This window comes from Halyomorpha halys, unplaced genomic scaffold (genome assembly GCF_000696795.3).
Source record: "Halyomorpha halys isolate HHAL.00 unplaced genomic scaffold, Hhal_1.1 Scaffold125.1, whole genome shotgun sequence".
Classification (NCBI taxonomy): domain Eukaryota; kingdom Metazoa; phylum Arthropoda; class Insecta; order Hemiptera; family Pentatomidae; genus Halyomorpha; species Halyomorpha halys.
The window spans coordinates 39,605-52,956 of record NW_027108888.1 but is presented as its reverse complement, the minus strand read 5'-3'; the positions used below and the strand labels follow the sequence as shown (position 1 = coordinate 52,956).

General features: G+C 34.4%; 1 protein-coding gene across 1 annotated transcript in view; it reads right to left on the bottom strand.

Moving 5' to 3' along the window:
• The window catches only part of LOC106678128 (dynein regulatory complex protein 9), a 22,166-nt gene that overhangs the window by 3,723 nt on the left and 5,091 nt on the right, over window positions 1-13,352 (bottom strand). The window contains exons 2-7 of the mRNA XM_014416467.2: window positions 11,673-11,833; window positions 11,429-11,506; window positions 10,582-10,710; window positions 7,075-7,186; window positions 1,728-1,934; window positions 223-354 (exon numbers count right to left, since the gene is read on the bottom strand). Coding sequence (XP_014271953.1) covers window positions 223-354; window positions 1,728-1,934; window positions 7,075-7,186; window positions 10,582-10,710; window positions 11,429-11,506; window positions 11,673-11,833 — 819 coding nt within the window. The remainder of the gene's footprint in view (window positions 1-222; window positions 355-1,727; window positions 1,935-7,074; window positions 7,187-10,581; window positions 10,711-11,428; window positions 11,507-11,672; window positions 11,834-13,352) is intronic.

Here is a 13,352-nt window from a genome sequence, read left to right as displayed (position 1 = left end):
ATACTTCATTAATACAAGATAAAGGCTAACAAATTCCTTTAATTAAGGACTTCTTCCTCATTAATCATCTTATTGGTTACTTTTTAGATACACAATTCTTCTACAGACTTCCCTAACCTAGGTGATTCGGATTTATCAAATATATTGTGACAAATTATATTCCTATAATAGCATATTTTTATTTTTTTAAAGCTAAAAGTAATGCTTATAAAAAATACTTACAGTTGTAAGTAGCTTCCCCAGTGCGTACACTAGATCCGGTATATCTTGATTAGCTCTAACAATCTTCAAATCTATCTCTTCCATATCCTGATCGTATTTTTTGGACCACGTTGCTATAGTGTGTTCCAATTTCTATAAACCAAAAAATTTAGTTTAGAATGTGTGTTTAATTAATTTTTTTAAATTTAATTTAATTGTTTTTTTATGTTTATAGTTTAAAGTCATCATGTTTAGTAACCCCCTATCTATAAATAATTATTTCTTAATATAAACATAAAAAAAAAAATAATTGTATGATGAAATGCGAAAAATCGTATTTTTCATTATTTTTAATCAATTAATCATATCATTTATTATTATATTATTGGAACATTTTGTATGAAATGTGCGACTTTATTATTTTAAAAATGTGATAAATTATATACAATAAAGAAAGTGGGTTTTTTTTACAGATTATAGTGAGACGTCATTGATCCTTTTTTTTTCTTATAATATTTACTATCATTGCAATCGATTGCACATTGTTTAGTATGCCATCAAATGTTGTAACCAAATACAAACCAATGGAAAGATTGGGCAGCCCAAGCTGCAAAAAAACATTACCACGGTATTAGGGGAATGGACCATTCGCCGGTTGTTTGAAAGTATTTTGGGTGAGGACTTATTGTAACAGTGAAAGAAATCCCTTACCAAACTGATAAAGGACTTGCAGAACAACTGAATATGAGTGTACAGACAGTTTCTCTACACTAAAAGAATATTGGTAAAGTAAACAAGGTAGATCAATAGGTACCTCATCAACTTAGTGAGTGGCAGCAGTTGAAGCCTTATGAGGCATGGGTTTAACAGCTAATCAGTGATCCTAACGAAGAAAGGATTGTATATGACAATAAGCGTTGTTAAGTATTGGCGAGAGACCGAAAAACATGTTAAAACCAAATTAGCTTTAAAAATAAAATTATTGGCCTCTGTGCGGTGGTCAATAGCAAGAATAATTGACATTTCCTTTTTATCCAGATGAATCAACATCACATCCACATCGTACTGCAGTGGTCTTAAAATGCATTTAAAAATTTTCGAAAAACAATGAACCTGTTTAGTTTAATCGTAAAGGACCTAACTCTTACAACAACGACAGACCTCATGTTTCACAACAGATAAAGAAGAAACTGAACCAGCTGTGTTACTAAGTCCTTCCGCACCCACCTTAATCCTCAGATGAATAATAATATGAAATGACCCAATAAATAATAAATAATATGAAACGACCCAATAAATAATATGAAACGACCCAATATCATCACTCTAATTGTAACAAATTTACATCACCTAGAACATTCATTACTTTATTAGATGTTTACGAACTCCATTTAGTTATATATCTGAATAATTCCAAAAATGTCTGGGCTTTAGTGTAACATATTACATATGTGCAATCTTTAGTAGAACATATAAATATTTATTTTACGTTTGTCACTATAAATCCTATATCGGGTAGAAATTACCTCTGTGGAGCTGTTGATGTACTTTTTAATGAGTTGATTCGCCCTATGTTCATCTTCTATTGCTTTTAACCTGTTGTAAAGCATCTTTTTATGACTTTTTTCAGCCATTTGAATCTTTAAATCGTTTTGTTCAATTTGTGCTTTTTGGAATTTTGCTGCATACTCTTTGAATATGGTGACGATTGAACAAACTTCTTCGAATCCTGCCTGAAAGAGGAAAACAAATGTTTGAAATAATATAAATTGTTCTGTACCTAATCTAGATCACATTTAATTGTATAATCTAATCTCCAATCTTGTTCTAGACAGACTCCTAAGAAATTCGATTAAAAATAAATAAATAATATTAATAAATTGAATTTTAAAAATAAATAAAATAATATTGGATTATAAGTATAAATTTAGTTTTTAAGTGTTTAATGCAATCGGACTAAAGATTCTTTTCGCATTGTTTAACATCAAACGCGTTTATTCATTTCAGTCAAAAGTCCATTTAACAACAGTCAATGCTCTTTACTATGTTAGCAACATCATGACCTTAATATACCATTTGTATAAGATTTTGTACAAGTGACATGATTGAAAGACAAATGCCGGGGTCTTCCGGAGTGGTGAGAAGAGATTTTTCCTCTATTCTATTTCTTATCTTGTTATTATTTGATTTATATATGTGCAAATATAGTGTAAATGAGCTCTTTGATCCATATTGCCATTGTCTAAAAATATGATATAATGCATTATTACACACAAAAAAAGAAGAACAAATTTTCCGACGACATACGACTAGTTACCTAGATTTTTGTTAAAAATAAGAAATAATTATATTAGTATATTTGATTTTTATTAGGTAACTATTGTTACTTTTTAAACATACAGACTTAAAATTAATTCTCTTATAGTAAATTATAATATAACAATTTTTACAAATAAATTTCTTATAAGAAAATTATATTGAATTCGGAAAATGATGAGAAATGTTCAGTTATACAAGAGAAATGTAAGAGAAAACATTGGTTTTTTGTAACACCAACAGAAACAAACATTTCTAAACCATGGACCAGTGTTATATTTTTAATAGTACACAAAAAAAGGCAATTTAAATAACCCAGAAAATTATTGATGGATTGCTCTAACCAACAACCTAATTAAACTGAAGCTGATGCTCTTCCAAAATTTCAATCGGGCTTTAGCCAGGACAGAGCCCGCTTGAACAATATTTTTGTTTTAAGCGCTCTCTCGCAAATCAATTTATTGAAACATGCTCGTACTGCTTAGTATGTATTTGCAGATTTTTGAAGAGAATTCTAAACTCTGGAAAAACCTTTCTCAATGGGTATAAGTGGCAAATTCCTTAGAAGGCTTGAAGATTTTTATAATAATGCAACCATGCAGGTAAAATGTATAACCCATTTCAGTGACCCAATTATAGCGAGTAGATTGGTCGATGTACGACATGTCACTATCTCACAAGATGAGATCATACCGCAAAAAAAGCAATCCGGGCCTCGAAGCAGATAGAGGAATTGGAAAATATACAAGCGAGGTACTAAAAGATACTGCTGTGTTTGCAACGAAGCATCCTACACTTTATGGTAAGACTAGAAGTGGCACCCATTTCTAAGGGATATCTTGTTTTAAAGTAAACTTTGTCATGGTTACTAAAAATTCTTTAAATACTCGCTTCGTGAAACAATGTTATTTAAAGTTACTGCAGCTAGACAGCAACAGCCGTTTGAGTTTACAATATAAGTGGGTAACGCAGATAAGTAAACCATTGGAGAGCTTTGGAATGTTTGGTCCGCTACTATACGGACTCTACAGTCAGATACGAGCTCCGGCAACCGGGTCATAGCCTTTAGTGTGGTGGAGGAGGAAGGCGTTGCTGTTGAAATGGGCTTCGTGACCCGATCGGCGAACTGGAGAGAATTTTCCAGTGAACTGGAGGGAATATTGGTTGATCAAGAATGGGAGGAGATGGTGCAAATAGATGAGAAGACAGAAATTGACCACAGGGTGGCAATGCTTACGGGCGCCATTACTGAAGCGGCAAGTATTACCCTCCTACGCCGAAGGGCGAGAGTACGTCCGGTCCCATGGTGGACGCCGGCTCTAACGCAGTTAAAGAAAGAATACTATAGGACCAGACATAGGTATCAGGAGTGCAGAGACGACGAGAGGAGGCCTGTACTTCGAGTAGAATCTAAGCATAGGTACTAGGGTATACCGAAAAGGAGTGCGTTGCTAGAACAAGAAATTCTGGGACGACTTTATTGTAGAGGAGTCAGGAAAGAATCCCTGGGGTATCTCGTACAGGGTGGCACTGGGAAAGCCGTTACAGGTTGGCGGCTATTATATTGAGAGATGCCCAGTCAACCAACTTGGAGAAGGCTGCCAAGATATGTATAGATTATACATACCCCGGATCATCCGTCCCAGGATAGTGCAGATAGAATGGTTAGACTCTCCACATTATACCCACCAGGTACCGACCTATGTCCACCATGGGATATATGGGACCTTCGTCTTGCCGTGAGCAGACAAAGGATCAGAAAGGCTCCAGGACTAGATAGCGTAGATGCTGCAATCCGAAAAGTGCCCCTTATATCGAGGAGGAGTTATTAGATATATTCAACGAGTGTTTGGATTAGAGATACTTTCCAAACAAGTGGACGATTGCAGACTTGGGACTGCTCTACAAGGGATGTAGTAAGGATAAGGAAACGCCTAAAGACTATCGACATATATGCCTCCTCCCAGTAGCTAGTAAGGTCCTGGATCACATGATCGTCCACAACCTTAGACCAGTCCTCGGTGCTGCTCGACCCGTGGCAAGGGTAATACGGATGCGCTGCTGAGAGTGCGTAGGGAGGTGGAGGAGAGGGCGGACAAATATGTCTTATTGATCATATTTGACATCTCTTCCGCCTTCGACAGCGTTTGGTGGCCCCATGTACTCCAATGGTTGCAAGAGCTTGACACACCCAGTAATCAATACTCCCTTGTAGGTAGTTACCTCAATAACAGGAATGTCAGAGTCAGGGGAAACTACTCCGAGGTCGAGAGAAAAATCGAAAAAGGATGTCCGCAGTGTCTGGTACTAGGACCAGCTCTGTGGAAGTTAGTATTCGATGAGTTGCTGGGGGAACTAGGGGAAAAAAGGTTTCTTGCTACGGTCTACGTCGACGACGATATCCAAGGAGAGGGTTAGGCCGGATGAGGAGGTGACATATCTTGGTGTGAGGATAAGAAGAAGATTTGATGCAACTTCTCACCTGTTGTATCTAAAGGACAGGGTGACCCTGTCATTCAATAGATTAAGAAGGATAGGGGGTGCATTTTGGGGTACCCTGCAACGATGACCATATATAAAGGTGTGATCTCGTGTATTCCGAGGTATGCATCCCATGTGTAGAGCCGAAACCTCACGCAGACACAGAAGAGAAGATTGGCCACCATACAGAGAATGGCTCTGCTGAGGGTCACGAAGACATACAGAACGGTGTCACATGAGGCGGTGCAGGTACTGGCCGGAGCGATGCCCTTGAACCTCATCCCCCCGGGACGATGTCCTTAAATATGAAATAAAGAGGTAGGGACTAGAAGTTCAACCGGAGGAGCTCCGAGAGAGGATCGGTGAGAATGCAAACTTATGGAAGAAAATGCTGCGGGAGGACTCACTAGAGGAATGGAATGGACGGTGGGTAGCAAGCCAGAAAGGCACTACTTTGAGAAAATTCCTCCCTACCGTCCTTTCTAAATTGAAGGATAAATGGGTCCTCCCAGACTATTGGGTCTCACAGATCCTAACAGGACACGAGGGGTTTCGGGGAAAGCTACAGAAATTTGGAAAGAACATCGAACCCCGGTGCCCCACGTGCGGAGTTCCTGAAACACGTAGATTGCTCCGCCATGGAAAGACACCGAGCTAGGCTGTCGAGAAAGACTGGGATTTTCGCCCTCTCGCAGAGTCGAACTTCCCCCTTGTAATGGAATAAGAGAATTATCCCTTCTTCAGGGAGTTCATTTACGGGTGAAAGGAGGTGGTGGACCCCACTCATTTCACTCAGACGGATGCGCACCAGGAGGAGCTACCGAACGGACGCAGTGGGCATGGTGCAGCCTCGTCAGTAAGGTGCTTGACCTAACGCTGGGCTGCACCACAGTAAAAAAAAATGTTGATTTTTGGAAGCATTGGCATGTGCAAACCCCAGCGCACTATCCCACTGTTCCCGTACCGCGTATGCCAGAAATGGCAAGACCCGTTATTATTCAATGGTCCGGTAAGTATCAAGAATAGAATGGGGGAGATTTTGGATAGATGTAGGAAATTTGTAAGAGACAGAGACCTCTAGTTATTACATATCAATATCGACCTATAACCCGCGGAACAGTTGGGTCTTCATTAAAACCAACGCTCCTCAAAGCTACCTAAAAATGAGATGCCCTATAACTTATTTGAAAATAATTGCCCAGCTAGTTTCGGTCCACACAAATATATTTTAGACCCACAGAAGCTAGTTCCTGCTTGTGATGGAACGACAATGGAGGATTGTTCCATTTCTTAACAAACTACCCGCGTTTTATGCGAACCGAATCCGATACATGCCGAAACTAACGAAACCAGTTGTATAAATTTTTGTCTGTACCCTCACAATCGGATCTTAAACTGCTTTATATATATATATATATAACTCAAAGCCTTATACTTAGAGCGTTGATGCCTATCTTCATGATTGGCCTTTTTACTATTGATGGCCTTGATTTTTTACTTCCCAGTTAGTTGGATTTTGTGAGCACTTTTCGTAACTTAATTTTGAGCATTGTTAAAAATTCTTGTTGTATATGTTTTCGGAATATTTGAAGGTGCTGTTTCATACCCGAATATTTTTATAATTTATTACCTTCAAGTTTTTTTTTGTATTCTTCTTCATTAACCAGAATGTTCTGTTGACTAACCACTTTCCCCTTGGTTACATGGAGCACTGCACATTTGTCGGGGCCAAATGACATTCCTATGTCTCTTGTAAAAGATGAAACGACTTCAACCATATTTTGTAGTTGTTCTTTGTTTTTTCGCGTATAGTTTGAGGTAGTTTGAGAAATTATTATTATTACTATTATTACTATATATGTATATATTTATATATACACATTTAAATTTAAATTTTGTGCATTCTTTTCGTTTTGTTAAATAAACCAAACTTGAAGTAGAAAAGGATTTTTCATGTTAAAAGCTTAGCCTTGTTAATTTAAAATATATTACTTCTCACATTTAATAATTATTATGTATTAATTACTAATTAAATCATATAACAATTCATAATCATAATTAATTAACCGATTTCACCTCAACTACTGCCATTCCTGATTCCATTGCAGCTATGCGTTGTTTTGCCATTTCCTTTGCTGTCCGCATTCTCATTCTTGCAGATACTATTTTCTCGCTTATGAATTTATGCCTTCAAAAATAAATATTATTTTAACAATAGTTTGGACTGGACATAAAATTATAATTTTTTTTATCCAAAAAAATTTTTTTTTTTTAGATAAAAAATTAATATTCAGCAATCGATTTTGATCGATGGTGATGACTTATATTCAACTAAAAACTCATATTTCAGAGTATTTTTTTTTTCAAAATCCTACGAAATCTAATTTTTATAAAGAAAAAAAACTTGTTAATTGATGATGACATAATTAATAGTTTTCTGCGTCTTAAAGTGGCTATAAAATCTAAAATAATAGAATCTATAAAGGCTATAACAGAATAGATATTGTCATTCCAATTTCTTTGAATAACAATTCCATGAATAATTCTAACATGAATTAATCAAATTTTCCTTTTTGTAACATTGAGAAGTGTCTGTTGAAATTAAGTATAAAGGAGTGGAGAAGATGGTCAGGGTGCTGTCAGCAAAAATCAAAACATTATTTATTCGTGCCGACGTTTCGACTTGCGTTTCAGGTCTTCATCAGGGAGCTTTCGGCAGAGATTCTGGATAAACTGAGTTTACGTGAAACTCAGGTCGAAACCTCGGCACGAATAAATTTGTTTAATTGTATTTTTTTCCTGATTGCACCCGACCATCGTTTCCATTTATTAAACTACGGTCAACTGTCTACACCCCATTGTAAGTCTATATGATTCCCTTGTTATCAATTTCAATAGTTCATTTGATCATTAAAAATCTAAGCCATCGTTAATATATGTTCATTAAACGTCTAGTAAAACACAAAGAATTTTCATAAAACTGTTTCGGGTGACTTTATAAGCTTTATATTATAAGCAGAAAAAATCCAAATACGATAATAGATTAAGCCAGGAGCGATTATATTGATTTTTTTTTATTCCACTGTTTTCTATTACTGATAAACTAAACCTTCTTTAGAACTAAACTTTAAAAGTGTTTAGCTGAGTCTTCGATAAAACGTTTTAAAGTTTTTTGGTTCTTATTTTGGTTGACGTTACCCAAATTAAAGTGACCCGATATTTTCTGCCCAGAAGAAATACCTTCCAAATACTAAGCGTGTTGAGATCGCTTGAAAAAAATAACCGAGTCTCGCAAAATGATCTGTTGTCTGTAACTCTTCACTGTTTCAATTACATAAATTATTACTATTTTAATTTTTTCAATATATGCTTATTGAATGTATATATGTACTTGAATTATATCTACGTATATAAGACCGTTATTCGGTGGGAGGGTTACAGATCAGGTACAACTGTATAATTACCTACCATATATTCAATATGGGACATTATTGTGTCCTACGGTATATCGTAGGGACGTATTGTCTAAAATGTAGACTCTGGTTACGTTGGTCATTGGTCATTTGCTCTTCTATGCCCCGATTTCATAGAATTTCTGTCAGTTCATGGTAGAAAAAATTTACATATTATAGGTAGTTCATAACCCATTATGAGTTTTTTGTTTTTCTAATGCTTTTAAAATTTTGTTGCTAAAATCGTCTTAAATGCTAGACAGTATTTTTAAAAATGCACACGTGATTTTTTGCCCATTTTTTCGCAGGAAAACTTAACTGGCTTAGTAGAACCTCGTTTGTTTGTTTGGTTGTTTAGTGACGCCAAACTTCATTGGTCATCAACGCCATTTATATTTTATTTAATTTTGCTAATATTCGTTAAAGTTTATTTATTTTTTGATTTGATTATTTTATTTATTTTTTTTCTTTATTTTATTTTTTTTTTCTTCCGATCAAGTTATATTTTTGTCAGTAAATTTTGTGATTTCAAAAACCGAAATATCAATTCTATTGCCTTACCATCGTCGCCAATGGTTTTTGAGATAACTTGGCTTAGTCCCAAGCTATTGAGATGTGGTGTAAAATATGGGCATCGTTGGAAAACATGGCTTATTGTTAAATTGTTATTGCAATACTGGCAGTTCGGAGGCGTTTCTTTTGATATAAGATAGGAGTGGGTGGCCTCGTGTGACCTATTCTCAGCCTAGTCAGTACAACTTCCTCTCTACGGCATTTGCGACTGGAGGTACCCCAGGGCTTGACATCCTTTTTAATAATTTTTAATTTGCTCATTGGGCTTTCGTTCCACATAGATTGCCATTTATCTTTGACTTCCTGTACAAGAGGCCTGCATATCTCTGACGGAGTTAAAATTGCTTTACCCCGTCCCGGAAGCGCGAGTGCTTCTCTTGCAGCGTGATCGGCCAGTTCATTCCCTGCGATTCCTACTTGGCTTGGAGCCCATAGAAATGTTACTGACATACCCATGTTGTGTAGAGTTTTTAAGTGCAAATGAATGCAGGAAATTCTCGGATGTTCTGGATACATAGAATCTAAAGCTTTTATCGAGCTTAGTGAATCTGTAATTATCGTAATGTTGGTGTGGTTCAAGGATAAACAGAAGTGAAGTGTTGCTGCTATTGCATTCAGTTCGGCAGTGAATATATTGCAGAATAGCCTGCATAAAGTTGTTTTTTTAAAATGATTTGGTTCTAAAATTGTATTAAGATTGCACCTGAGGATGGCCGATTGGGCCAAAACGTAGGACTCAAAAAGGAATAAAAAATATTTTGAGACCAAAATAGGATAAAATTTATTTATCTAAACTCGTTTTTTTACTTTTTATAGTGCCCAATACTTACTTCTACATACTTGCAAGATTTTACTAATGCTTTTAGCAGAATATTTAATTTGAATCTATATTGTTATATTTACACAAGATGTCTTCATAAATATTTTTTTTAATTTATTTATTTAATGTTATTTACAACTGTACAAAATAATACAATAAGTAAATATGTTCTATGTTTCATATACATTTGAAAATCTTGGGAAGGGACCACCCATTGGTGGTACTTCAAACATTAATTTAAATTAGAAGGTCCTGTGGCCATCTTCTTTTCAGACGCCTCGGAGGATTATCAGGGATTGTTAAGGATGAAATATTAAGAATTAATGGGCTAGGATGGGTAAGGAGTTTGGAATGAAAAGACGTTTTGGGCCAAATCTGGAACGAATGGGATGTTAAGGTCTTTGTGAATGAGTTTATTTGTAACGTAATAAGGAGCATCTAGGATTTTGGATTGTAAGGATTGGATGCGGGAAGAATTTGATGGTTTGGTCCAATGTGTCCAAATTGGTCTGATTATCGTAGTGTATACTCTAAGTGTTTGTAGTGAATAGGAAGTTTAGAGCGTTTGTCAAGTAAGTGTTGTAGCAATCGGAATCTACGATCAGTTTCTTGTTGTTTCAGTCTTGTGTGTGGATTCCATGTAAGTCTCTTGTCAAGATGGAGTCCTAAGTATCGAATCAGTTCAACAGGGGTTTCTTCATAAATATGAAATTACTTTTAAATTAATAGTTAACTTACGACTTTAGTATGTCGTTCTCCGACTGTATAGCCCAGTACGTAAGATCGTTGAAGACGTAGAGTGCTGCCGGTTCTTCATCTTGCAGCAACTCGTCCCTGGTCATTATTAGCAACGTCTTCATCATCATTCTGCATCATATTATTGCAATATTATTACACTTAACTATATCAATAATTATCCTTACTAGTGTTTATTGTGTTTTATTTTGTTTCAAAAATAGTTGTGTCCTAAAATATAGTCCTAAATATAGTCCTAAAACTATATTTGATTTATTTTATATACTTTTTGTAGTATACTGAATATCTGTATCTATTCCTTATTGGCATCGATCAATTAAAAACAATTGTATAACTTTTGAATGAATTAAAAAAAACTAAATATCGCATGCTCCGTGCTTTGTTATGCTAGACAGAATTATGCAGCAATTAAAATCTTCTCTACTGGTATCGAGTTTACCGATTTAGTAAATTTTCTGTCGGTTTTCCGAATTTCCACTAACTGTAATGATTAGAGACCGAATTTTGTAAAAATGCATTTCTTTATTACCTAGGTTTAAATTCTTCCAGACCTCGATAGAAATTCAAAATCATTGGAAAAAACATTAATTTTAAATTGAGCGTAAAAAATTTGAAAACTATCCTGGCCATTTAATTGTTTTCAATAGAATTTATAAATTACTGTAGTGTTCCTGGTATGTGACAGCATGAATATTATGTATATATGTTTTGGGCTTTACCTTATCTCGAAAAAAAAAAATTGCACGATCTTTAAACTACTGATGGGAGTAAAAATCTATCACATGTCCAAGTTCAAGAGGTAAAATCTTAAAATCTAGGAATTACTTACAAGTGAGATGACAATCTTTCATCCATTGCTGTATCTTCATCGGTCATAGTAACTTTAGGCTTGATAGGTTGTTTAGATCTGTAATGAATATAGTAATTAATTTGTAAATTTTATTTTAATTATTTTATTTTTATCGATAAACAGTTTTAATGATTAGGTTATTTTCTTTATTAATAGTTAATTTGAATTTTAAGATGTAAAAATAGGAGTAATCTTTATTAATATTATTTCTGTAATAATTCACCTCATTTTTACGTCTTCGAACACGAAATTCACACTCATTTGAGGAAGTTTAGCCAAAAATATGTTGACGTACTGAATCATTTCAGAAAGTACTGCGGACGCAAGCATCGTTTCCATGGGACTTAACACAAGCCTGTACATTTTAGGATTGAGTGGAGGTTCCTGGAACAACATCCAATGCCTTAGTTGTGCTTTTATGTTATCATTCTAGGACATGCTCTAGCATCACAATGAATCGGGTCTTAAATGCAATTAAAATCCATTGTGATTTCCCTTTGAAAGTTATACGATTAAATTTCTATCCAGAGTTGGGCAAAAATTATTCGATTGACAAGAGACGAATACTTTTTTAGTCGAAGTTTTTATTCCATTGACGAGAAACGAATACATTTTTATTCGATTAACAATACGACTAAACAATGCGAATACTTTATCCGAATTACCCTAGCATGTTCGGGATCAATAAAGTCAAAATAAATCGATACACGATAATTAAATCGATACGCAATCATAAAATCAATAGCATTTTCATTTTTGACATATATTGAAACTTATAAAGAGACCCTAACATGTTATAAATCAGAAAAGATCATGTAAATCGATACGTGATCTTAAAATCGATAGTATTTTCATATTCTACATATCTCAAAACATATAAAGGGACCCTAATATGTTCGGGATCAAAAAAGTTAAAACAAATCAATACGTTACGATACAATACGATAATTAAATCGATACGCGTCATAAAATCGATAGCATTTTCATTTTTTGGCATATATTGAAACATATAAAGAGACCCTAACATGTTAGAAAAAAGAAAAGTTCATATAAATCGATAAGCTATCACAAAATCGATATCATTATCATATTCTGATTTCCTCAAAACGTATTAAGGGACCCTAGCATGTTAGAAATCAGAAAAGTAAAAATAAATCGATATCATTTTCATATTCTGCATTTCTCAAAACATATAACGGGATCCTAACATGTTTGAAATCAGAAAAGTAAAAATAAATCGACACGCGGTAATTAAATCGATACGCGTCATAAAATCAATAGCATTTTTATTTTTGGCATATATTGAAACATATAAAGAGACCCTGACATGTTAGAAATCAGAAAAGTTAAAATAAATCGATAGTGTTTTAATTTTCTACATACCGAAAACATAAAATTGGACTCTTATATGTTAGAAATCAGAAAAGTTAAAATTAATCTATTCGCAATCATAAAATATATCTATGCATAGCTGAAAGACTAAAAAGGTCGTCTTTATACGAATTCAAACGTATTCCGATGGTTAATCATTTAATTTTTTCGAAGAGATTATTTTTATATAAAATGGACGAATACAAAAGTATTCAAATGTTTATTGAATTGTTTTGCCGGAATAATTGAATATTCGTGTTAAATAATGACGAATAAAAAAGTGTTCGGATGGTTAATCATATGTTTTTGTACGAATAATTGATTATTCGTGTAAAATAATGACGAATGAAAAAGTATTCAATGGTTAATATGTTTTTAACATATTTCGTAGTATGTACGAATAATTGATTATTTGAGAAGAAAATTCACGAATAAAAAAGTATTTTTCTCTAGTCATTCGAATAATATTTGCCATTTCTGTTTCTATCCAAGCCCTGTCAGTGGTTTTTCGAGATATGGAGAAGTATTATGT